Below are 26,801 nucleotides of genomic sequence, written 5' to 3' on the forward strand. Positions count from 1 at the left end.
CATTCAGGTCCCTGTTCAAATGTCATCCTATCAGGGAGGCCTGATTACATGATTTAAAAGAGCAACCCCTTTCCTCCGGCACTCATCATCCCATGTCCCTGCCTTGGTTTTCTCCTTAGTGTATATGCAGCCTAGGTACTAGGTTCAATGTATTTCTTTTTAAAAGTGTCCATTTTCCTTTGCTAGAATGTGAGCTCCATTAAGGCAGGGATCTGCTGCATCTCCAGCACCTAGAACACTGCCCAGCCCAAATATTCTGTAAATGTTTATTTCAGGAGTGAAAGAACATATCCTGACCATTTTTTTTTTGGTGTGTGTACATATTTAGTTTTATTGTAACAAAGCAACTTGTATACTTTTAATGTTTAAAACTGAGCATCATCTTTCCTTTCCAGTGAAACAAAAAGAAAACTTAAAAATAAACAGGAACAAAATTACAATAGAGAATGTCAAGTCCAAATAAGATGCTACAGGTTCTGCTGATGCTCCCATTGAGTGGCAGGACTCAAGCCATCATTAGGAGAGAATTTATTTTTAAAGTGTCGTCTTAAACTGCAAGGACCATTGTGCCCTCAGGGCGTCTTTCCAAGGTCTTGAGCTACCTTGTTCCACCCTGATGGCCCCGACCACATTCTTCCTGAAGCCCAGCTCTACAGCCCCAGGCCAGCACATCCGCTCTAATCCACAGGTAGTGACAGCCTGGGACACTGTGTTGCAACACTTATGAAGCCATTGTGAGGGCTTGCCAGGAGAAGATATGATGACTGATGAATGATTTTGCCAATGGAACCAAAAGAGAGGTGGATCAGATGGACTGTGTACTTCTCTTCCCAGCCCAGGCCCAAATCTCAGCTCCCCCTCTCATTACGAAGACCACACCCACCATGGGTTGGGGCCTGGAACACATTTGTCCGTCTTATCCCTGGAATCACTCCCCTAGTCTCTAACACAGGTATGCAATGGGCTTCGGAATGTTTTTCCAGAGTGGTCCTTGTTCCTCCTGGGCTTGGAACCTTTCCAGAACTTTACCTAGCTTGGGTGTTGCCTCGTCCTCTGCCTGGCCCTTCACTAGGGGTTGAAGGTTAGATCTGGGTCCACCTTCCCCCAGCTCCTATGTAGGGTTCTCCTCTCAAGCAAGTCCTTCCCCCAGTCCAGCAGCACAATGCTAGTGCCTCCTTTGAGTCTTGTCACTGAAGCCATTCTCCCCCAGCCCACAGGTCCCTTGGAGGTTCATGGCTAGTGTTGACACTGAGCTTGAATGTGACTTTGCCTGCGGACGGGGGTCACTCTCCCCAGAAGGCAGCCATGGCCCCAGCTGACTTTCCCTTCCTGGTCTCTGATTTAGGAATAAACTCAGCTGCTTCATCTTTCAAGGCCCAGGCCAGGGAAGTGGGGCAGGGGCATGGGCAATGGCACCCTGTGGCCTCTGAGCTGCCATTGGCAGAGCCTGGCGCCCGAGCCCAGACTAGGGATGGTGGCCTTTGGTGGTCCAGTGCAAGCTCTCCTCTTATGTCCATGCCAACCTCTTTTTCATCTTTTGTTCCAGTCCTGCTTCTTCCAACAAGACCCACGGCCTGGACCCCAACAGCATCAGTGGACACAGGCTCTAGTTGGCAACACCTGGGAAACTGGGAGGAGCTTTCTCTTGGGGGCTCTCATTTATCCCCAGGGCAGATAGGGACATGAATTGTCCTTCTCATTTTCAAGACAAGGACACTGAGGTCCAAAGCATCCTTATTTTCTTCCTTGTCAGGCTCTGCTCTCGTGTACCTCCCATCTCCCCTGGCTTCTGGCTGGGACCAAGAGCATCACTGCCTTCCCATCTTTCACTGTCTCCCTCAGAGGTGGAAAAAGGGCTGTGGCAATACACTGGGTCAGGCTCTCACCCTCCTGGAAGGACAGGTGCCTTCCTGAGGCTGGGGGTCTCCTTCATTCAGAGTTTATCAAACCCGATGTGAAAGGAGATCCAGTCTCTGGATGCTTCACTAGAATCTTCTAGTTCCTCGACTTGGTCATGGACCTGAAAATGTGAATGAGGCAAACCAGGTGACCGCACCTGGCAATTATGCTGTCACTCTGAAGTGCTGACTGGTGGTGGCTGCCCCAGCTTCCAGACTGGAAGATGGCTACAGATCTGGGAATGAGTGCAACGGTCAGTTAACATGGGCAGGGCCGAGGAGCAGGGTGGCGCTGGGATCACATAGTTTCTTCCCTTTGCTGAGACCTCCGTGTATCCTTAGCAGACCTTCACCAGAAGATAGCTTGGTACAATGGGTGCTTCTCTTTCTTCCAATAAGGAGAAAAGGAAGATGGGCTTTGGTACATTTTCTGGCAAGCAAGAATCTCCTAGGCTGGCCCCAGCTTCAGCTGTTCTACTTTTCAAACCACCACTGCCTCTGGCCAGGCTCCCTGGGGCTCCCTGGGCTCCTTCCTAGTCCTGTCCAAGTCACCTGCCTCCATCTTTCCCACCTGTGTGTCCCTGTGCTTCTGGGAACTGTGGAGGTGGGGCCCAGTGGCTGATGTTTACCAACGGGCACTGATGACTCAGAGAGCCAACCCCTCTCCAGGGCAACCAGGGAGGGGCTGCTGGGGTCAACTGGCTCCTAGAATTGTGATTGCAATAAGGCTATGCCCCCTACGCTTTGGTGGGGTCCTGGTGTATCCCCCCAAGAATTCAGAGTTGAAGCGAGGGCGGTCATCCCTGAAGACATGAATGCCTTCTGCCTTGAAACACAAGCTCCTGGTCCTCTTTTCTGCAGTGGGGCCTCTGCAGCCCAGGAAGGGTAAGACTCATCTGAGATCCATCCCTCTCTCCCCAGCCAGGGGAGGAGAAAGGACTGGAATTCACCTCTTGATGGCCACATTCCTGGGTTGCCTGGTGATTGCCTAGAAATGGCCTACAGAGATGGCTGGCGGTGGAGCCCTGTGGCCCCCAGCTTTGCATGAGGAGCTCAGTTGAGGGACTGCTAGACCCTGGTCTGAGGCAAATCTGGGGTGGGCAAGGTCAGGACAGTGGGCAGGAGGGTGCCCTGCGGGGCCGGGAAGCTCTGTAGCTCCTTGGGCACAAACCTGGGTGAGACAGAGTCTGCTAGGAAGCAGAGGGTGCTCCGGCGTCCCACGCAGTAGATGAGGTTGTCCACCACCGTGCACTGGAAGGCATCCGGGTAAGGCGTCCGGTACGTGGCACACTCGTACCAGAGCCGGGTGCTGGCGCTGCAGCGGTACACGGCGATACCCAAGCTGCGGTTGAGGTCAAAGCGGTAGAGAAAGCCATTGACCGCCACCATCTCGGCCGTGCGGTCCTTGCTGCCCCCGGTGGGGCAGGCCCACCATCGCTGCTCCTGCGCCGAGAAGCGGAGCAGCAGGAAGCGCAGCGAGCCGCCGGTGACGAAGATCTCCTTGGCACACGCCGTGGCCGTGTGCGCCAGGGCGAACGTGTCACTGGGGAGCGGCGGGACAAAGTCCCAGCGGTCCAGGCGGGGGTCATAACGCTCCACCGAGTTCAGACACTCTCCGCCGATGGCGTACAGGTGCCCGTCCAGGGCCACCAGCCGGCAGTGCGGCCGGGCCTGGTTCAGCGGGCACACCTCGCTCCAGATCCCGGTAAGAGGGTTGTAGCAGAAGACGCGGCTGGAGGGCTGGTGCCCGGGACCCTGGCAGCCGGACACCACGAAGAGATAATTGAAAAGACTGCAGATGGCACAGCCCCGGGACACGGCCTCGGGGGGCAGGCGAGCCAGCGGGCGCCAGACATCCTGCTCATCGTCGTAGCAACAGAGGCCGCCCGAGTCTTCCTTGGGGCACACGTCAGCCACCACCAGGTACTGGCGGCCCTGGAGCCGGCGCTGCAAGATCAGCTCGCGCTCTGCCCCGCTCAGGCACCCGTAGATGTCCGGGCTGCGCAGCACCTGGAGGTAGTTTTCGCTCATCACCTTGTAGGCCGCCTCTTTCAGGGACTCCAGGTTGTGCCTCTTGGCCAAGGTCAGCACCTCATAGCAATTGCCCAGATCCAGGCGGACCTGTGGGGCTGAAGCAGGGGTGAGCGGTACATGGAAGAAATTAGTCCCGGCCACCAGGTGCACATGGGGCTCCCGGCTGCTTCTGTCTGAGTCCGGCAGGGCGCCCGGGTCTGGGCAGGGTGGAGCGGGGAGCCGGAAGCCATCTGGCTGCAGCTGCAACTCTGGGTTCTCCGCTATCTGCAGGAGGCTCTCCTTCCGGCTAAAACCTCGGTTGGAGGGCGACGGCCCTGAATGTGGGGAGGCGGCTCTTTCGGCTGCACCCTTTGTGTCACCGGCTTGGCCTCCCGAGGCTGCCCCTGTTCCCAGGGACCCTGGCGGTGTCCTAGGAGATGGAACCTCAGTCAGGGCTGCTGTCCTGGGAGCCAGCCTGCCCTGGAAGATGGCCTGAGACGTAGATTCCACGTAGTAATCGTACACCTTGCCTTTGAGCCTGGGCTCAACCCCCTCCACCTTCTGTATGAAATTCTCCTCCATTCGGACCCGGGCTATGGACGAGAAGGTATAGGAGGCGTTGGGGGCTCCCTCCTGCTGATGCAGGGTCAGGCCAACATCGGAGGCAGCCTGGAGAGCCCCAGGCTCTTCTCTGCTGACCCCTATCACACGGGTGAAGACCCAGCTCTGGTTCATGTCTCTGCTGCCTTGCAAGGGAGTCACGTGGTGACAGTGGGGAGGTTCCAGTTGCCCTAGCCCTGGATGCTCAGGGCGTTTGCCGTCCTGCCATGGAGCAGGCTCACCACCGGCACAGGTGCCGTCGGCTGCTGCAATGAGTCCAGCTGGGGAGCTGTGCGGTTCACTGCCCAAGCGGGGGAGATGGGGAGGGTCAGGGTTACCGCCAACAGCTGTTCTGGCTTCCTGGCCGCGGCAGCTAGGAGGCACCTGCTCAGAGTCCGAGCCCTCCCCGCCCAGCTCCTCACCTGAGCCTTTTCTCTGGGGCTTCCTGTCTGTGGAAGTGGCCCCCGTGACCAGGACACAGGGCCCTCTTGGATTCTCCCAGCTGCAGCCCTGTGGTGCTTCAGACCCCTTGCTGCTCCTCCGGCGTCTTGGCCCCCTCTGCAGAGCCCCGGGAGAAGCCTCCTGTGCAGCAGGCTGCCCTGAGCCCTCTGCTTCCTCCTTGGCTTCCGCCTGGGCATTCCCACCCCACCTCTGGGCTGGGGCAGGCCTTGACTTGTACAGCCTGTAGGCCACAGTCACCAGGAGTAGGGCAGCAGCCGACAGCACCACCTTGCCCGTCAGCTGCATGTCCAAATGCCAGTCCTGGGCCTCTGCTCCTCTGGGGAACATGCTTCTCCAGCCAACCTGGGGCTGAGGAATGCCAAGAATCTGATTAATAATTGCCCGGTAGGGACCAGTTCATGGGTCCTGCCGAGCGGAGGGGAGGGAGTTCTGAGCTGGCTTTGGCTGGCCAGCCGAGGAGAGGAGTCAGAGCAAAGGTGACTTTGAGCTGCAGAGGGTGGCTGCTGGGGCCCAGAGCTGGCAGATGCCAGTGGCTGGCCTCCTTTGATGCTTCCCTGGTGGCGGGGGTGGGGGGCCTGCCCAGGGGCTGAGCTTGTGATCGGCCAGCTGAGCCAGCTCTGTGGCCAGCAGCTAGGGGATGTTAAGAGTATCCAATGAGCATACAAAGAAGGAGGAAGCTCTTAACCAAACAGTCACCCGATGCCAGGAAATGCACGGGGTGGGTTATTCTTTACGAGTGTGCTTTATTTTCTCTTTTGCAAATCCACTGGGCTCGCAGGCTTGGGTGTGTTGACTCATGGGCAGGTGGAGCCCCAGTAGGCGTGGATGGGGTCATTCTTGTGAGGTCTGCTGGTCCTCGCAGTGGGGTCAGCTTTATGCTGGCCAAGCAGGGGACAGGAACGTGGCAGTGGAGTCTGGAGCCAGGGCATGCAGCCAAGCCACCTGACCCAGCCCTTGAGTGCCTTTGCCCTCCTTCCCTGCCTGACAAGTTTATTAAGAGAAAACAGCCTTTCTGAGAACAGTGGGGAAAGACGTTGCATTAGTGCTCAGATCAGGGTTAGATGTGGACACATCTTCTCTTTTAAAACCAGACAATCTCCTATGGTGAAAGACTGAGGGAAGACCCGCATCTCCCAGAGCCCCCTCACCATCTTCCTTCCCCCATCACCGGTGCTGTGGGTCCTGGACCCAGACTACCTGGCTCTGCTACTTACCAACTATATGACCTTAGGCAAGAGATCTCACCACTCTTTGCTTCATCTGAAAAAGGAGGATGACAGCATATGTACCTCATCAGGTTGTGGTGAGAACTAAATGGGCTACTAGAAATAAACACTGGGGCAGAGCCCCCCCATCATGAAAGCTTACTAAATATGAACTATTCTCCCCTTCTCCCTCCTCTTCCTCTTTCTTATCATTGGCACCAACATCGCTAGTATCAAGTGTCATCAGAGGACCTTCCAAAGCACAGAACTAATTCTACCTTTTTCCTCATCAAGGTCCTCAAAGAGTCCCCAAGGTCCTGTGCAGGGGTCTCAAACTCTTGCTGCCTATGGGGGCTGGGCAGGTAAAATGAACAAGTGAAGACCCCTGTCCGCCCCACCCCAGCCAGTGGTATCAGGCCAGGTGGCACAGCATTGCCTCATCCTCCCACTGTTTCAGGGAAGCTTAGAATCCTGGTAGTGACATCATCACTCTCAATTTTAAAATGTTGGCATCTGATTCAAAAATGAAACTGAAAACCACTCTGTGGGCCACAGGAAGCACACACATGGAAGGAATTTGGCTTTGAAGGCTGTGACTCTAGGAGACAATCCTGACTCCCTATGCCGACGTTCACAACCCTCGATGTACCAGCTTCGGTTTACTCTTCCAAATTCATCTCCTGATCACTGCCTAGCAAACTGGGCTCAGGGTGACTTCATGGCAGGGAAGGCTGGCGGACATCCCTCTGTCCCATCAGAGTTGGGTGAAAGGCTGTGTCTGGGTCTTCTTTCCTGGTGCCTTCATCCATCCAAGATCACCTTTTCTTCCTTTGGGTTTCGTGTTCTCTGATGCTCCTCTTTTAGGCTTGGCCACAGCTGCCTTATCATAAAGTGCATTGTGTGCAAGATTTGGTCTCCTGCTGCATTCCAAGTCCTTGAGGACAGGCTGTAGCTGGCTCAGCTGTGGACCCTAAACCTATGTGGGGCTCTGCATGATTTGGGACAGTAGCCAGCAGGGATTGTCTTTACACTGAGTGGATTGGGGTGGACACTCAGGATGAAGCTCATTTCATCTCATCTCATGCTCACAGCTGCTTTGGGGAGAGACATGATTGTTGTCCCCATTTGACAGGAGAGGTAACTGGACCTCCAAGATTATGTCAACTGGCTTGTAAATGGGGACTCAAACCCTTGTTTGCAGAGTCCAGAGTTTTACAGACCTGACTTCATCCAGCAGATGTGACCTCTTAGGAAGTCAGGTGTCCTCAGCCTGTCCCGCTGGTGACTGTCAAGAGGGGTCCCCTGAATTCCCTTTCTTTCCATCCTGGTCAAAAGAGTGCCTATCAATGCAATGTGCACAAGGATCAGGAGGGGTGCTTGTTAGAGATGCAGCTTTCCTTCCTCCCTCCCTCCCTCCCTCTCTCCCTCTCTTCTTTCCTGCCTGCCTGCCTGCCTGCCTTCCTTCCTTCCTTCCTTCCTTCCTTCCTTCCTTCCTCTCTCCCTCCCTCCCTCCCTCCTTCCCTCCCTCATTTCCTTCCTTCCTTCCTTCCTCCCTTCCTCCCTCCCTCCCTCCTTTCCTTCCTTCCTTCCTTCCTTCCTTCCTTCCTTCCTTCCTTCCTTCCTTCCTTCCTTCCTTCTTTCCTTCCTTCTTTCCTTCCTTCCTTCCTTCCTTCTTACCTTCCTTCCCTCCTTTTTAACTTGCTCTCTCTCTCTTCCTTTCTCCCTTTCTTTCTTTTTCTCTTTCTTTTCAGAGACAGAGTGTCGCCCAGGCTGGAGTGCAATGGCACCATCTTGGCTTACTGCAACCTCTGCCTCCAGAGTTCAAATGATTCTCCTGCCTCAGCCTCCTGTGTAGGTGGGATTACAGGCATGCACTACCACTCCCAGCTAATTTTTGTATTTTTAGTGGAGACGGGATTTCACCATGTTGACCAGGCTGGTTTTTTTTTTTTTTTTGTTGTTGTTGTTGTTGTTGTTGTTGTTTTTGAGACAAAGTCTCACTCTGTCGCCTAAGCTACAGTGCAGTGGCACGATCTTGGCTTGTTGTAGCTTCTGCCTCCCAGTTCAAGCAATTCTCCTGTCTCAGCCTCCCGAGTAGCTGGGACTACAGGTGCATACCACCACACCTGGCTAATTTTTGTATTTTCAGCAGAGATGGGGTTTTACCATGTTAGTTAGGCTGGTTTCGAACTCCTGACCTCAGGTTATCCACCCTCCTTGGCGTCCCAAAGTGCTGGGATTACAGATATCAGCCACCACGCCAAGCCAGGGATGCAAATTTCTAAGCTCTACCTTCTAGATGTCCTGATTCAGTGGGCTGGGTGGGTCCCAGGAAACCTCCATTTTTAACAATCATCTTGGGAGCTTTCAGTGAGTCTAGGAATTAAAAATAAGTTAGCTTTTCTACTTGTCTGCTGAAAATTCCTGTTCATTCTTGGGTGGTGGGTGAGCAATTCCTTTCAAGTTACATAATCAGTTCCTCTTGGTTACATACTCAAGGTGGGTAACAGAATGGGAATGAAGTCCTGGGTGCTTTGTATAAGTAAAATTATTTAATTTTCCCAGTAATCTGGAGAGGTAGTTATTATCATTGCCCCCATTTTACAGATCAGGAAATTGAGGCTAAGAGAGACAATGCCAATGGACTGAGAGTGACAAATCCTGATTTATAATGTTTCTTGCTGCACAGCCCATTGTCTTCATCTAGAACCTAGAGAATGAGGTATGTGGGGCAATACAAATGATTTTTTCAGGGGTAAAAAATGCTTTGTTGAGGCTGATGAGGGGCCAGGCTACCATTCCATTGGTAGGGGTATGAAGCTCATCCCATCTCACGCTCACAGCCCATTTGGGGAGAGACATGATTGTTATCCCCATCTGACAGCAAGGGTAACTGGACCTCCAAGATTATGTCAACTATCTTGTAAATGGGGCCTCAAAACCTTGTTTGCAGAGTCCAGAGTTTTACAGACCTGACTTCATCTAGCAGATGTGACCTCTTAGGAAGTCAGGTGTCCTCAGCCTGTCCCACTGGTGGCTGTCATATGTCTTCATCCTTGAAGAAGGGGAGACATATGAAATGCCCCCTTGGTGAGATGTGACCTCGCATTGTCCTCTCAGATGCCACCAAGTTAGAAGCGTCTCAGCCCCTCTGACTGCTGCTTTCCACCTGATAAATGCTCGGTTGTTTCCCAGAGCCCTCTCTCTGTGGCTTCAGCTTAACCTCTTCAAGTCAAACAATCAGCATTTCCATTTGAAAAGCTCCTAGGCACTGGATGTGCCCGAACCAGCCTTGGGGTGTGGGGAGGTAGGAGGACCACTGGGAGCAGAAGACAGTCCAAGCCCCAGGGGAACTTAGTATGTCCCTGGTCCAGAAGACAGGGCATAAGCCTGAGATATGATCGAGCTGGTCCAGAAGACAGGGCATAAGCCTGAGATATGATCGAGCTGTCATACATCACAGAGGAGAGATGAATGAGGTGGTTTATCAGAAGAGAGGTCAGGAAAAAGGATTCCAGAAAGAAGTGTGTGGAATTGGGTATTGATAAAGAAAGGAAGAGGCACAGACTGATTGATTTACTGATTCAAAAAACATTTACAAGATACCTACCATGTACCAGGCCATGTGTTGGGATGTCATAGGTTAAGGAGACCGCCTTGGCTCCTGTGCCCATGAAGACTGTGGTCTAGGAGACACCAGGCGGGGAGATGGTGGGGGTGCGGATGCTGGTTTGGGGAAGCTTCCATGGGAGTTTGGAACAGGAGTCCCCGCACCAGGCTAGGATGAGACAGTGTGGAGATGGCATTTGATGTGTTGGGAATGGAGGAAATAGCACGGGGAAATGTGAGAACAACAAAGCCTGGAGACCTCCAGGTTGGAGCTTGGGGCTGGGTGCAGGGTGAGGGGCAGGGCCAGATGTCCCCGATTTGATCCCTGGCTTGGCACTTCCTGTGACCTTCCCTTGTTTGAGGGCAGAAGTAATGCCTGTGAAACAGCTGAGCATAGAAGATGCCTTCATTAAATGAGGCTTCCTGCTGTCTGCCCTGCATTCTAGTTCTCGGTGAACACAGCCATCTGACAGTGTGTAAAAATGTAGGTTGCATTATTATTCAGGTCTGGTGAGGCCCACAGATCAGAAGGTGACTGCCACTGAAAGGTGGTTTTTTACTCGCTGGTCCCAAGAGAAGGGGGCACACGGCACCAGGCAGGACCATGTTGGGAAGCACTGGGTCAATCAAGGCAAGAGGGAGTGAGGCAGAAGCGTGGGTGAGTGAGGCTTTATGATGGTTTTTGCAGGAAGGAGATACAGAGGCAGGGTAAGCAGGATTCAGATTGGCTAGTTGGAATACTTTCAGCAGGCTCAGGGCTGGCTGTCTTTAGTTGTCTGGTACCTGGGCCTGGGTTGATTAGAGGTGGGGAATACTGGACCAGAGTATGAGAGACCTTGGGAATCTGATGAAGGAGGTGGTTGGGGGATATGGGCTCTGGATTGGTTGGTTTGCATGTGAGTGATACACACTCAGGTAAGCCACTTGCTATTTCTAGGAACTAGCTCACCCTGGGAGGGGCAGTCTCTCCTGGTCAGAGAGGCCCTAGATGTGAAACATGAAGGATATGGAAAATAGGAAAATAGGCTGGGTGTGGTGGCTCATGCCTGTAATCCGAGTACTTTGGGATGCTGAAGTGGGAGGATCCCTTGAGCCCAGGAGTTCAAGACCAGCCTGTGCAACAGAGTAAGACCCCATCTCTATAAAAACATTTAAAAAATTAGCCGAGCACAGTGGCATATGCCTGTAGTCCCAGCTACTCGGGAGGCTGAGGCGGGAGGATTGCTTGAGCCTAGGAGGTCAAGGCTGCAGTAAGCCTTGATTGTACCATCACACTTTCACCTGGGCAACAGAGCAAGACCTTGTCTCAAAAAAAAAAAAAAAAAAAAAAAGAGAGAGAGAGATGAAAATATAGATAATACAGAGAGACAGAAGAACAGACAAGAACAGGAACTTTGTGGTCCCTGACAGGCAGACGTCTTCCTTGCAGGGCAGCTGGGACGTGAGCTTTCGTCTCTACCCTGAGGCCTCGTTCCATCCGGCAGGTGAACATGACGCTCCTGCTAGTTGACTTCAAACTCCATAAATTACAGCTTTTTTTTTTTTTTTAAGTCCCTGTTTGGAAAAAGTGAAATGAACAAATAAAGACAGGAGCGAAATTAAAAGATAATTGGAAGTCTATATTGGGCTTCTGTGAACGTGCGTGCCTGCCGCCAATCTGGTCTCTCTGCGCGGGCAGGATAAATTGAGAACTCCTCAGTTGGCTCAGGGGGTGGATAAAACAGTCAGAGACAAATGCGTGCCATGCAAATAAAGAGGCCCATCTCTGTGTGATTAGCTTTATGTTCCATCGTGCCAGTCCCCTCGCCAGTCAGCTTGTTCTAAGGGGCTGTGTTTTCCAAGGTGAAGTCAGACTCCAGGTAGGTGTGTCAGGTAAGGCCTTGAGTGGAGGGCAAGAGGCTGAGAGGACATGGGTGTGAGCACCTGCGGAGAGGAGAGGTAGGTCCTGAGGGGTGAAGATGTCAGAGAGAGAGGTGTGTGGCCTTTTACACACATATACACACATGCACCCATGTACACATGTACACAACTACAAGTACCTATCCACACCCACACGCATACCCACACATCTCACCTTTTGAGTCCAAGAGGGTTCAGTGATAACTGAATTCTGGTTTGACCAATGGGGAGACTGAGGCTGAGAGAGAGAGAGAGACAGAGAGAGAGACAGAGAGAGAGAGACAGAGAGAGAGAGAGAGAGAGACAGAGAGAGAGAGAGAGAGACAGAGAGTCCAGTCTAGCTGTGACTAGAATACAGGGCACCTGGCTGGGTCTGGGTGTTGGAGGAGGAGGTAAAAGATTAATTCCTACTCATCCAAAAGGTGCTCAGTAAGTATGTGGTATAGACCTTGTTTTTTTTTTTTTTTTTTTTTTTTTTTTTTTTTTTTTTGAGACAGAGTCTTGCTCTGTTGCCCAGGATGGAGTGCAGTTGCATGATCTGGGCTCATTGCAACCTCCGCCTCCCTGGTTCAAGTGATTCTCCTGCCTCAGCCTCCCGAGTAGCTGGGATTACAGGCAGGTGCCACCACACTCAGTAATTTTTTGTATTTTTAGTAGAGATGGGGCTTCATCATATTGGCCAGGCTGGTCTTGAACTCCTGGCCTCAGGTGATCCACCCGTCTTGGCCTCCCAAAGTGCTGGGATTAGGTGTAGTCTTTATCACTCACACAGGGGGCCTCTCTTGATAAACTCTCCTGGACATGTCTTGGGGTTTGTTCACATCCCAGTGCTGCAGCCCCAGCTAGGGTGTGGTGCACCATCCATACTGGTTGTTAAAATGCTGAAAAGTTTCCATTCCAGTTGGTAAATAGGCACTGCCCCAACCCCAGCAGCCTGGCTGGCACTCCCCCAGGACCCCTTCAGACCTCCCCACTACTTATGAACTAGAAGCCAATGCTTGGCATTGCAAGGGTCCTCCAAACACTGCCTTATTCAGTTAAGTCAGTCCCATGCATTACATGGTGGTGAATGTATTGAATAGCTCTCCGCCTCTGCCTCCCCCAGGCCCCTGTTTTGTTCTGTCTAGGGAGACGCTGGTGCAGGAGTAGCTACTCTGATGATGTTAACTCAGTCGGGATTCTGAGGCTGCAAAGGTGAGGCCAAACCGGTACAGCAGTGGACCGTCCATGAGGAATACCGCCTGCTGAGACTGGATAGCAGCTCATTCCAGGGGATCTCATCACACCATCCATTCATACGACCTCAACAAATAGCTGTCACGGTAATTAAGGGCATGGCACTTGACCAGACACTTTGATTCTGCCATCCTGTGTGGCTATCTCCCCATCTTACAGAAGAGGACACTGAGGCTTCCTGGAGGCCAGGTGACCTCCTCGCCCAAGCTCACAGCCTGTGAATGGCATGCAGGGGGTGCTCACACAGTTTTCTCTTTGACCTTGGAAACTACTTCCATCCAGCTTGCCCTGCTGCCTGCTGCCGAAGTTCACCTCCTTGGAACCCAAGGGAGAACCAGTGTTGTTCCCCAGAGAGACACGTTACTCTTGCTCCTTTATGTTCTGGATAAGCAGAAACCAGGGGCAGGTGGTGTCAGGATTTTGGAGGGGGAGAGGCATACTGCAGCTGCCAGGAAGGGGGTCTGGCTTAGAAATGGAGTTTCAAAGATTTCGGAGTGCCAAGGGCATGAAGAAATGTCCTACTTACGATTGCCACCACACAGATCATTAGGAAATGGAATAATAGCATGAGCTTCGTGCCTGTGAATTTGATGGGGAAATTGAATGTGAAACGATTTGTGGGTGCTGTTGGAGATGGCAGAATGCATCCTGATTTTTTTTTCTCCTGGGGTGGAAGGAGTTGCAGAGCAAAGGGAGCATCCTGAAGTTTGAACATGTGGGAATGACCTTCTGTCTCCCTGCATACTGAGACAGACTTTCACAGAGCGCTCAGAGCCAATAGTAATAGTAACATAAATATGAATAATAATAAGTACTAATTACTAATATTAGTAAATGCGGGCCAGTATTTACTAATAGCAAATTACTATTACTAAATTGTTTTAGTATTATTCTTCTCTCTCCTCCTTTGCAATACCCCAATATTAGTATTCACTAATACTAATAGTAACTAATAAATACTGGCCAGTATTTACTAATAATTAACTTGTTATTTAGTAATTAGTGATAGTAAATTAGTACTAGCAATTAGTAATACTAACTTACTATTTGTAAATACGGGCCAGTATTTACTAATTACTAATACTATTTACTAACTACTAATTACTACTTTACTAATTACTAATTTACTACTTACTAATTACTATTTACTAGTTAGTATTTACTAATTTACTAATTACTATTTACTGATATTTACTAATCGTAAATGCTGGCCAGTATATACTAAGAGCTAAGGCTGCAGACATCATCTCCTTTAATCTTCACAGCAGCCCTGCAAGATTGATAAGATGTACCCATTCTACAGATGAGGAAATTGAGGCTCAGTCTCTTGTTCAGAGTCAAGTGTGTGGACCCCAAATCCATTCTTTGGAAATCCTTGCTACTCAAAAAAGTGTCACTGGCCAGGCATGGTGGCTCACGCCTGCAATCCCAGCACTTTGGGAGGCCGAGGCGGGCAGATCACTTGAGGTCAGGAGTTTGAGACCAGCCTGGCCAACATACTGAAACCTCATCTCTACTAATACAAAAATTAGCTGGACATAGTGGCCTATGCCTATAATCCCAGCTGCTCAGGAGGCTGTGGCAGGAGAATCGCTTGAACCCGGGAGGCGGAGGTTGCAGTGAGCTGAGATTGTGCCATTGCATTCCAGCCTGGGTGACACAGTGAGACTTTGTCTCAAAAAAAAAAAAAAAAAAAAAAGAAAGAAAAGAAAAAAAAGAAAAAGAAAAAAGGAAAAGAAAAAAGAAGCATCACTTAGGAGCCGGTTAGCATGCAGGGTCTTTATACCTGCCCCAGCCTCAAAAGGTCAGAATCTTTACATGCATCCCATCCCTGGTGATTCTTGGGCATGTTACAGTTTGTGAGATGCTGCCAGTGCCTGGATCAGCACCCCATTCACCCACAGTCCCAAAGATCAATCAATTTTATGACCTTGAACATCATTAAGAGCATGCTTTCTCTCACCCTGGGTCAGAGAGAGGTCAGACCTTTGTCACTGACCTCTTAACATTTGAGCTTCTGGATCAAACCTAACAGATGTCACTACTGATTATGAAAAAAAACTTATCTGTGCCTCAGTTTCCTTTTTTTTTTTTTTTTTTTTTGAGACAGAGTCTTGCTCTGTCGCCCAGGCTGGGGTGCAGTGGCCGGATCTCAGCTCACTGCAAGCTCCGCCTCCCGGGTTTAGACCATTCTCCTGCCTCAGCCTCCCGAGTAGCTGGGACTACAGGCGCCCGCCACCTCGCCCGGCTAGTTTTTTGTATTTTTTAGTAGAGACGGGGTTTCACCGTGTTAGCCAGGATGGTCTCGATCTCCTGACCTCGTGATCCGCCCGTCTCGGCCTCCCAAAGTGCTGGGATTACAGGCTTGAGCCACTGCGCCCGGCCTTCAGTTTCCTTATCTGTCAAGTAGGCAAGATGCCATCCGTCTCACTGAGTTATGGTCAGCAAACATGCTAGGATGCCCAGGAGGGCACCTGGTGCCTAGCAGGGATTTGGTAAGTGTTTACAGGATGGATTGAGAGGTCATAATAGACCCCACTGTTGTTGAGTGCTGATGAATGTGCCTTGCTGTTAGCTAAGGGCTTCTTCAGGTGCATTTTCTCTCATTTAAGTGAATGTTCACAACCACCAAGCAGGCACAGTTATCCTTGTTTTATAAGGAAGAAACCCAGGCACAGAGGACAGGATAAGTTACTTGCCTAAAGTTGCAGTTAGGAAACAGCTGACCTGGGATTCAAACCAGGAGCCTTCAGATCCAAGGACCTTGCTCCCAGCTGGGCTGTCTTCCCAGGGCATCCTTTGCAATACTCCTGACAGTCGCCAGCCCTGCTTGTGCCCCTAAAGCAGCAGGAATCTCCCTGGATCCAGTTGCCCATGGAGCCCCTTCCTCATAGCACATTACTCCTCTACACTCCTGCTGGCCTTTCCTGCAAACCTGATTCCCAAGCTGCCACTTACTGGCTCCAGGATGGCCACTGGCTCCCCGTGGTCTCTCCAATCAAATCTGAATGCCTTGGCCCATTCTCCGAGGTCCCCTCGATGCCCCAGCCTCATTTGTCACTGTTTCCAAACACCCGTTCTGCTCCAGCCAAGCTCATCCATTTACTGTCCCCTCGTCCCTGCTGTAACATGGGCCATTTCACCCACTCTCATGGAGCTCTTCCCTGAATCTCTGCCATTCAGGTCACTTTTGCAAAACCCCAAATCAAAACTGGGCCTTGTCTACAGGGGCTCAAGCTGGGGCAAGGGCTCTTCACTTATGCCGGGTCCCAGGCTCCTCTGAGGATCTACTGGAAATGATGGACCCTGCTGAAAAGATGCACATTCAGGTAATATTTCTCATGCGAATGATGGAAGGCCCCAGGCCTTTGGGCTCCTGGTTCAAAACTCCTGAGCCAAAGGAGGGAACATACTGGGAAGCATGTGTTGGATCTGCTGTGGGTGAGAAATTGGTCACCATGACTGGCATGCTTTGAAGTGGGTGCTTTGGGTTTACTCCATGCAGAAAAAAAAAGTGGGTGGGTTGTCTGGCCAAATATGTTTAGAAAACATTGCTTTGCAATCTGCAAGCCTCGATTTCTTTATCTGTAAAATGGGCCCAATAAGACTTACTTTGATCTAAGCTGTAGTGATGATGGAATGACTTAAGGTGCAGTGAGGACCACACTGTCCTTTAGGCCCCTGTGTCCTGTGCTCTTTTCAAGAGACCCCCAACAGGGAGAGAAGCAGAGACCCTCTACTCTCTACCCTCAGTGGGGAGGGGGCCCCAGATGGGCTGAGAGCCTGGCTGAGTGTGGCTGCGGCTCCCAGCTCTCTGCCCAAGCCAGCAGAGAGAGGCTGTGGGAGGGCGTAAGAGTGGGCATTGCTGGGTAAGGAGCCCTGGCAGGCAGCCCTCAGCACTGATCTGACTCTTGCCTCTCCCAGAGACTCCAGGGCCAGTGCTGGCTCCAGAGAGGCAGGGCAGGTTTGTGTTCCACAGCCCTGAGCCTCTAAATGGAGCTAACACAGCACAGCCAGGGGCCTTGCAGACCCATTAGAGCTGCGCTGGCCGATTGCAAATCAATGCTCCAAAAAGAGACAGCCACCCAGGTGCAAAAGGTGGTGAGAGCTGCCCCAGCCAGGGCTGGAGAGAGCTGGAGGAGGGAGGGGAGGCTGCAGGGTGAGACAGCCAGGTAAGCGTGGGCCCAGGACTGGAGGGCAGCACCCAGCATTCACACGACCTCTGTTAGGGGTCAGATTCCTTAGAGCCTGGGCCTGGGGATGAAGAAACACATGGAGAACTAGCAGCTTTGTTGAGCATTTACTATGTGAGGGGCACTCAGTTAGGAACGCCATGTTCCTTGTCATTTCATCTTTATAACAAATCTGTGGTGGAGACAGGCTATGTGTTCACTAAGCCCTGGTTGAGTTTCCTTTTCTTGGGCACCCAATAAAACTATATTCTCCAGTCTCCCCTGAAGTTGCAAGGGTGGCATGTGGTTAAATTACTGCCTAGGAAGGGCAAGCAGAAGGGCCCAGCTGCTTCTGAATCCAGGAAGTAAAGAACCAGTGTGTTGCCTCCTCCTCTCTCTCCCTGCCGTGGTGATCTTGGAGGCCACATGTTCCAGATGGACCAGGGCCACGCAGTTCACCAGCAATTGTGACAATAAACTGGTATTGGGTTAAGCCACTGAGATTTCAGGGTTTGTTGGTTGCAGAAGCTAGTGTTGATTTCCTGGACTAATATACATTCCACTGGGTAGAAGTGATAGTTCCCACTTTGCAGATGGGAACACTGAGGTTCCAAGAGGCTCAAACTCACCCAACTGTCAGGCTGAGCCTCAGATCTGCAGTGGAACCCTCCCCTCTGCCTTATCAGGCCCACTCCCAGCCCTCCAGAAACTCACAGTCTAGCTGGGGGGACAACATCAGAGCAAATCATAATGAGCCATGACGGATGGTGCTGTGGAAACAAGGAGGAAAGAACTAGGGCTTTGGGGGAAGGATCTTAGAGCTGAGTTGAGGAACTTGGCCAGGAGACAAGGTGGGGAAAAGGCAGTGGAAGCAGAGTCCACCGGGTGCAAGGGCACTGGGGCTGGCGACCACAATGCATAGGTCTACATGCAGGCAGAGCTCTAAGCACTAGAAAGGGAATGAGGTGGTAAAGTGGCCAGAAATTTCCAGTGGGATGGAACAACACGGAGATTCAGTGAATTGTAGGGTTTAAGACAAGAAAGATGGAGATAAGAATCCGGGAAGGACTTCCTTTGATTGGAACATTCCAGATAATGCCAGTTCAGTCACTCCCCTCATCAGCAGTCACCAAGAACCAGGAGGAAGTGACAGAGTGAACAGTTCTGGTTTGGAAAGAGAGGAGCTTAAGCTGTGTGTTTCATTGTCTGTGTCCCCCAGGTGTAACCCCATTATTTTGTCCCTCCATCCTGCAGGAGCGTGATTCTTTTCTGTGGTGTGTATTCCAAGTTCTGATTTCCCCGGTTCCATCATGCAAGATCATGCCCGAGCTCTGCACTCTGGCTCTGGGCACTGTGCTGGAAGGAGGCAGGGCTGTTTTTCACATGGTTTTAGTCACATCTGTCTAGCTGGCAATGGGTGAAGGCTGCTTATTTTATTCTCCACCTTTGGAGGTGCCATGTTTCCATTTCCATCACTGATATGCTTGGATGTTGTGTCCCCTCCAAATCTCATGTTGAAATGTGACCTCCAGTGTTGCAAGGGGGCCTAGTGGGAGGTGTTTGAATCACAGGGGTTGATCCCTCGTGAATGGCTTGGTGTTAATGGGTGAGTTCTTTTTCTATTCGTTCACTAGAGATCTGATTGTGTAAAAAAGAGCCTGGCACCTCCTACCTCTCTCTTTGCTCTGTCTCTTGCCACGTGACACGCCTGCACCCATTTCACCTTCTGCCATGATTGGAAGCTTCCTGAGGCCTCACCAGAAGCTGAGCAGATGCTGGTGCCATGCTTGTACACCCTGCAGAACTGTGAACCTAATAAACCTCTTTTCGTTATGAATTACTCAGCCTCAGGTATTCCTTTGCAGCAACACAAAACGGACTTAACACACTACTGCCTGAGAGCCTAGAGGAGAGGTGAAGCACAAGTGTTTCAGGGCAGAGCCTGGGCTTCCACTCTTTCTGGGCAGCTGGCTTGCTTTTCCAGTAATCAGAGCTTCTCAGAGCTGAGATAGGCCTTGGAGAGTCCTGGTCCAACTTTCTCACATCAAAGGTGGGACAACAGAGGTGACTTACCCCACAGTCAGCATAAAGGGGACTGAAGGCTGGGCATGGTGGCTCGTGTCTGTAATCCCAGCACTTTGGGAGGTGGAGGCGGGTGGATCACCTGAGGTCAGGAGTTCAAGACCAGCCTGACAAGTATGGTGAAACCCCGGCTCTACTAAAAATATGAAAATTAGCCAGGCATGGTGGCATGCACCTGTAATCCCAGCTACTCGGGAGGTTGAGGCAGGAGGATTGCTTGAACCTGGGAAGCGGAGGTTGCAGTGAGCTGAGATCATGCCACTGCACTCCAGCTTGGGCAACAGAGCGAGACTCCATCTCTAAATAAATAGGACTGAAAAGTCAGCTTCAGGCTCCTGCTCTCTGCAAACTGTCCTCACTCCCCCATGTGCTTGTAGGCTGGAGCCTCCCCTCAGCTGCGACCCCAAGCCGAAAGTAAACTGATGATTTGGGAGGCCCCAGTGCTGTTTCACAAAGGAGAAACTGAGGCCCAATTGGGAAGTGACCTTGTCCAAGTTCCTCAGCTTGGAGGTGGCAGAGCTGGGATTTGAAGCAGGTCTGTCTGACTCCAGAGCCCACATGCTGTCCACTGAGCCCTGCTGCCACCCAGTAGGGAACTCAAGATGGTTCTGAAACCACAGTCCTCATCTCTGGGTAGCATCTGTGATGATGGGAGAGAACCTTTCTTACCTTGCAAGGTTGTTGGCTGGGAAGACACCCTGAGACAAAGGCCGAGCTCCTGGACCCAGCTGCAGTGAGATTCCTGCATCATTCCCTTCTCAGTGGCTGCCCTCCGCAGAGGAGGGAGGTGACAGGCGTGAGGGCAGGCAGTGTGTGTGACAGGGTCTGGCTTCCACTTGGTGTCCAATAAACATTTGTTGAGTAAATAAATGGATAAATGAGAATAGACTGAGAGACGCTTTAAAAATTGCCTTGTCAACAAGAGCAAATAAATGCAGTACAGAAAGAGATTCCTTCGTTTAATTTCCGAGAGGCTACAAGCTGGTGTCATCAGGGCCAAGATCCATCAGGGAGGGCTGGAAGGTGGAGGGGACAGAGGAGGTGCTGGGGCTACATCTGGAGGGAGGGGACATGGCTTTGCAGAGAGATTCCTGAGGACGGAATCTCTGGATTTCTGGAAGGGAGGACAGCTCCAGCAAAGGCTCTAAGGTAGGAATGAGCAGCTGCATTTGCTGGAAGGTAAGTGATGTGGCTGGAGTAGGGGCTGTCCATTGGAGTGGAGCTGGCTGCAGTCTCTGAGCTGAGCAATCCACTCTTTATTTTAAAAAATATTATTTTTTTAAGTTCTGGGGGACATGTGCAGGATGTGCAGGTTTGCTGCACAGGTAAACGTGTGTCATAGTGGTTTGCTGCACCTATCAACCCATCACCTAGGTATCAAGCCCAGCAGGCATTAGCTCTTTTCCCTGGGACACAGGGAGGGGAACAACATTCTTTCTTAAAGCTGTTCTCAGGGCTACAGGGTCAAGTGGGTTGTGTTGAGTTAGATGTCAGATAAGGCTTAGAAATAAAAGGAAAAGAAAAACTGTTCTTAGGAAAGCTGAGTGATTTGAAGACTTGAAATCTCCAAAAACAAAGTGAACAATCATTTCCTTCAAAACTCAGGGGACCCAGGGTTTGGGTCCTGGCACTGTCATGAAATCATTGTGTTTTTGGATGAGTGAGTCCTGTTGTCTGGGTCTCAGTTTCCCCATCTGTAAAATGGGTAGGGAATTGGAAATTTCTCTCCCATGATGCAAGATCCTGAACATGTGTTCCACCAGTGGGAAGCTGCAGAGGACAGTGGGTGGAGACCTAAGATTCTGTCGCCTTGAGGCCCCATCGAGGCTTCTCTGTGGTGCTGGAGGCCATGTGGGGGTTCTCTAGTCAGTGTCCCATCCTCTGCTTCCCCTCTGGCCTTGGCTTCTGCTCCTACACCATTCCTCTAAGAGGCTGTGCTATTCCTTTCCTAGGCCATCGGTTCCTCTTGGTCTTCTGGAGACAGTTCAAGCATCGGCTACTTCATGTCCTGTAACTAATCACTATTAATTCTAACAATGAAAATTGTCATTAACATTTATTTCACCTTCACTATGTGCCATGCACTGTGCTAAGCACCTCATTTAATGCTCAACAACCCTGAGAGGTATTGTTATTATTATTACTATTATTTAGAAACAGGGTCTCACTCTATTACCCATACTGCAGTGGTGGTATGATCATGGCTCACTGCAGACTAGAACTCCTGGGCTCAAACAATCCTCCTGCCTTATCCTCTGAGTAACTGGGACCACAGGTGTGCACTACGATGCCTGGCTTTTTTTCTTTCTTCCCTTCTTTCTTCCCTTCTTTTTTCTTCTTTCTTTCTTTCTTTCTTTCTTTCTTTCTTTCTTTCTTTCTTTCTTTCTTTCTTTCTTTCTTTCTTTCTTTCTTTCTTTCTTTCTTCTTTTTCTTTCTTTCCCTTCCTTCCTTCCTTCCTTCTTTCTTTCTACTTTTTTTTTTTTTTTTTTTTTTTGGTAAAAATGAGGTCTCACTGTGTTGCTCAGGCTGATCTCAAACTCCTGGCCTCAAGCGATCCTCCCACCTTAGCCTCCCAAAATGCTGGGCTTACAGGCATGAGCCACTGTGCCTGGACAAGTAGATATTATTACTCCTAGGTGGGAAAAATGAGGCTCAGAGGGGCTAAATGACATACAGTAAAAACCAGAAGTACCTAGGGGAGGGCCACCACTCCTCTGCAGTGCAAGGCCTGAACCTCAGGCTCTGCCCAGTAACCCTTCACCCAGCCTGGGCACCCAGCCACTGCCTCTCCCCATGGCAGGGTTAAAGTCAAGGCTGGAAGGTGACCCCAAGTAGCCCCAGAGCAGTCTTCTGGAACTGGCTTTTCTTGCTCCAGATCTGAATCTGAGGCAGCCATCGTGCTAAGTCTGGACAGGGAGGACGTGGAAACTGCTCTTCCAGAACCTTCCAGTTGCAAAATCTTCTGCCTCCGTCGGCTGGTGAAGTAAAAGGGAGGCTGGTGCTGACATCTGTGATCGGCTGCACAGAACACCTGCGTGGGCAAGGGTGCGGCAGAGCCAGAAGCAGCAGAGGATTGGGAGTTGGGAGAACTGGGCTAGGCCCTGACTTTCCTTGTACCTACTGAGTGGCTTTGGCTTAGGCCATTGCTATTCCAGCCTCAGTTTCCCCTGTAAAATGAGTGCACTGGGTAGATCCTAAATAGCTCAGGTGTAGAGAACAGTCAACACAGCTGTTACCAAAGTTAATATTGACGCTACACGCATATGACAGGGAGAAGGGTGTGTGTGTGTGTGTGTGTGTGTGTGTGTGTGTGTGTGTGCAGAGCAGCGGGGAGGAGCTGAGGGCAGGGAAGAGTGCTAGATGGACAATCAGGAGACCAGGTCCTGGTCCTGGCTACAGTATTGACTCGCTGTGTGTCCCTAAGAGTGCAGTTTGCCATCTCTGAGCACTTAGATCCTCATCTGTAAAATAAGGGACTTGGGCCAAATGACCTCCAGTGTCCCCACGACTGAGTCTGATTCTGCCAAGAGTTGTTTTGTTGCTGAAGATTAGCAGGTGGCTGGTGAGGTGAGCTCTGTCCTAGTGGCGGAGGCCCTGGGAATGGCCCTAGTTCTGCCTCTTGCTGGCCTGGGCCAGTCACATTGCCTCTTCCCAGGGCCAACATTGACCACAGCGGGCACATGATTGGGGGCTGAGGCACTTTTAGGGGCCAATGAAATGTCTTAATTTCTTTTCCAAATCAGAAACTAAAAAATAATATAATCCAACCTAGATTATATTTGTTTATACCACTGTAAGAAAATAGAATTCTTTTTATGAATCAAGGCAAAAGTGCTCAGAGACCCTGAGCACTTTTTATTTTTATTTATTTATTTTTGTATTTATGTATGTATTTATTTATTTTTAATGGATCAAGGCAAAAGTGCTCAGAGCCCCTGAAAATCACACATGGTCTGGTGTAATATCCCCGACCTGCCAGGGTGGTTGGGAGGAGGAAGTGAGAAGGCTGTGTGAAGGTCCCTGGGACACAGGAGGTGTCCCTAGAATAGTCACTGGATTTGGGGTGAGGGGTGAGGTAGCAGAGTAACGACCCTGCAAAGATGTTCACGTCTTAATGCCCGGAAACTACACTGTGTCCACCTACACAGAAAAGGGGAATGAAGGCTTCAGGTGGGAAACAGGTTTCTGATTGACCTTAAAACAGGGAGGCTGTCCTGGGTTGTTTGGCGGGGCTCAGTGTGACCACAGGAGTCCTTAAAAGTGGAAGGAGGGGCAGGAGAGTCTATCCGAGTAATGAGATGTGAGACGGACTCAGCCTGCCATTGCTGGCTCTGAAGACAGAGGATGGGGCCAGGATCCCAGGGATGCCGGCAGCCACAACAAACTGGAAAAAATGGCAGAAAATGGGTTCTCCCTACAAGCCTCTAGAATGGAACCCAGCCCTACTGGCACTTTGATTTTAGCCCAGTGAGAGCCACGTCAGATGTCCGATTTCCAGAACTAACTGTAAGAGAGTGTTGTTTTGAGTCACCAAGCCCACGGTAATGTGGAGCAGTAGCAATCAGAAGCTCACACGGGGGTGTTGAGCAAAAGTGACTGGGCAGGAACTTGGGCCCAGCTGAGGCCCCAGACTCTGTCACTGCTCCCTTGCGTGGCGCCCTATCTGGGGAGGAGCTTGCCTCTGGGCCTGGCACAGGAAAGTGGAAGTGTTCCCGTGGAGCCTGAGGGTCAATGGCGGTGCAGGAGAAGCTGCTCACACTTTGTTTCTCCTAGCTTACTCTACCGCTTTGTCCCAGGCTCATGTTTCTTTTCTTTCTTTTTTTATTTTACTTTAAATTCTGGGATACATGTGCACAACGTGCAGGTTTGTTACACAGGTATACATGTGCCATGTTGGTTTGCTGCACCCATCAACTTATCATTTACATTAGGTATTTTTCCTAATGCTATCCCTCCCCCAGCCCCCTACCCCCCAACAGACCCCGGGGTGTGATGTTCTCCACCCTGTGTCCATGTGTTCTCATTGTTCGACTCCCATTTCTGAGTAAGAGCATGAGGTGTTTGGTTTTCTGTTCTTGTGATAGTTTGCTTAGAATGATGGCTTCCAGCTTCATCCATGTACCTGCAAAGGACATGAACTCATCTTTTTTATGGCTGCATAGTATTCCATGGTGTATATGTGCCACATTTTCTTAATCCAGTCTATCATTGATGGACATCTGGGTTGGTTCCAAGTCTTTGCTATTGTGAATAGTGCTGCAATAAACATACGTGTGCATGTGTCTTTATAGCAGCATGATTTATAATCCTTTGGGTGTATACTCAGTAATGGGATTGCTGGATCAAATGCTGTTTCTAGATGTAGATCCTTGAGGAATCGCCACACTGTCTTCCACAATGGCTGAACTAATTTACACCCCACCAACAGTGTAAAAGTGTTCCTATTTATCCACATCCTCTCCAGCATCTGTTATTTCCTGACTTTTTAATTATTGCCATTCTAACTGGATTGAGATGGTATCTCATTGTGGTTTGGATTTGCATTTCTCTGATGACCAGTGCTGATGAGCATTTTTTCATATGTCTGTTGGCTGCATAAATGTCATCTTTTGAGAAGTGTCTGTTCATATCCTTTGATGGGGTTGTTTGTTTTTTCTTGTAAATTTGTTTGAGTTCTTTGTAGATTCTGGATATTAGCCCTTTGTCAGATGGCTAGATTGCAAAAATTTTCTCCCATTCTGTAGGATGCCAAGCTCATATTTCTAGGAAGCAGAGACTCAACTTGGTGATCCCAATTCCTGAATCCCGTTTCCATAATCGCTCTCCAAGTTCTGGTCCCCTCTCACCCCACATAATTCAGCAGAAAACATAGATTCCCCCGAAGCCGCTTAGACTCTGAAAACCTGGCCTGCAGGGCCTTGTCCCTGAACACCTGGGCCTGTGAATCATCCGGGCATGGATGCTCTGGTGCACTTTCCCGGCCTCGGCACCTCCACAAGGACAGAACGTGAGCTGCTGCTTGGGTGTCCCAGAAGGGCCACGTTCCCTGGGAATCCTTCCCTGCCTTTCGGCCAGCTCCAAATCACCACCCAAGAGCAAGCTGCTCCCGCTGCACACTTCAGGAATTTGCTTATCGCCACAAACAAAGGCAGGCTCTGGTGCCAGCAGCCGGGAGGCCACTGGAGTCTCAACCTGAGAAACATCCGAGAGATGTGTTGTTCTGCAGGGCCGCTCCTGGGGTGGGATGCTCCTGGTTGGCAGGGACTCTCCTCGCTGCTCTGAACAGAGCATGACCTGCAGAGAGAGAAGAGGAAGAACAACACTAGTGTCTTCCAGCTCCTCTCAAATCTCTAGGCCATTCAGGATGGCAACACTCATACCCACAGCAGCCCCTCAAGTTGGGAGAATTCTTCTCTCATTCATTGATAAATTGCTAGACATTCCTGTGCCTCTGTTTTCTCCTTTGTAGAATGGGACCAAGAACAGTACCTGCCTCCTGAGAATTCTCTGTGTTAATACCTTAAAAGTGTGCCTGATCCCGCGTAGCGCTCAGAAGGGTTAGCCAGTAACATTGTTCATTCATTCATCTCTCGCATCTTACACATGCTCTGAGAACCCGTGGTGCCAGGCCTCCAGGTTGGGGGTGTAGAAATGAATATGACATGACTCCTGCTCTCAGGGGGCCCATGGTTTAGCAGGAAATAAGCTACACTACTGTTTTGTAGGGCGCAACCAGTAATACAAACATGCCATGGGGTGCAAAGGACAGAGGCCAAAATCTGCCCAGGAGGAGAGGATTGAAGAGGACTTGCTTATCCACGGCCTTGAAGGATGTGAAGAGGTTTCCAGCAGATGGAGAAAGCAGAAGGGAATTCTAGGAAGAGTGAACAGAATGAACAAGGTAGAGACATAAACATACCTGGGTACTAGGGAAATGGCCGGTCACATGTATGTGTGAGTGGGCACAGGCTGGTAAACATGCCAGAAAGACAGGTTAGTTTCCACTCAGTGGGCACATTGATGACTTCCCTTGCAAGACACTTCGTGGAGCACTGGGGACACGGAGATAAAGACAGTCTTTGCTCTTGGAAATCACAAATGTAGCAGAGAGATTCATTCATTCATTCATTCATTCATTCATTCATTCAATAAATATGCATTGCACATCACATGCTGGGCACCAGGGATGCTGTGGCAAAATGGGTTTCAGTCCAGCCTGCATGGAGCTCACAGTCTGGGGTAAACAGACCTTCGTGGGATATTAACACACTTGAGGGAAGTGTCCTGAGGGGGGGGGGGTTTGATGTCATGACAGAGAGGAAGGAGGGAAGGAGGCTGTTGGTGCAGTGGATTAGTGTTTTGTCTCTGAGGCCAGATGACCCGAGATCAAATTCTGGCTCTGCCACTTTCTAAGTTTGTGCCACTGGGCACATTGGCCCGATTACTTAAATTTCATGAGGCATCAATTTCCTAGATTGGATTCCTTTAGAAAGCAAAGAGTTTACAGGGAAATGCCTTTTGGATCAAGCTGTCAGGGGAGTGAAGGACGTAGAACTGGACAGAAGGAGGAACTGAACTATGACTCTGCCTTAACAGAAGCCTCAGCCTGCCTCCCAGAGGGCCAT

The 26,801-nt window shown here is 50.5% G+C and overlaps 1 protein-coding gene across 3 annotated transcripts; it reads right to left on the reverse strand.

Annotated features, from left to right (window-relative positions):
- Nucleotides 1–299: 299 nt before the first annotated feature.
- On the reverse strand, nucleotides 300–5,432 carry KLHDC7A (kelch domain containing 7A). Of its 3 annotated transcripts, XM_077988756.1 has the most exons (3): nucleotides 4,934–5,432; nucleotides 3,070–4,504; nucleotides 300–2,286 (listed from the first exon to the last, which is right to left on the reverse strand). In XM_077988756.1, exons 1-3 carry the CDS (start codon nucleotides 5,298–5,300, stop codon nucleotides 2,154–2,156), a joined length of 1,935 nt encoding a protein of 644 aa, XP_077844882.1. In that variant the 5' UTR covers nucleotides 5,301–5,432; the 3' UTR covers nucleotides 300–2,153. The 3 variants fall into 3 exon arrangements, with proteins under 3 accessions (XP_077844882.1, XP_028694689.2, XP_002802255.4); XM_028838856.2 differs by having other exon boundaries at nucleotides 3,070–5,432; XM_002802209.4 differs by lacking the exon at nucleotides 300–2,286 and having other exon boundaries at nucleotides 2,636–5,431.
- Between the last annotated feature and the right edge of the window lie 21,369 nt (nucleotides 5,433–26,801).

The sequence above is a fragment of the Macaca mulatta genome, chromosome 1 (genome assembly GCF_049350105.2).
Source record: "Macaca mulatta isolate MMU2019108-1 chromosome 1, T2T-MMU8v2.0, whole genome shotgun sequence".
NCBI classification, from domain to species: Eukaryota; Metazoa; Chordata; class Mammalia; order Primates; family Cercopithecidae; genus Macaca; species Macaca mulatta.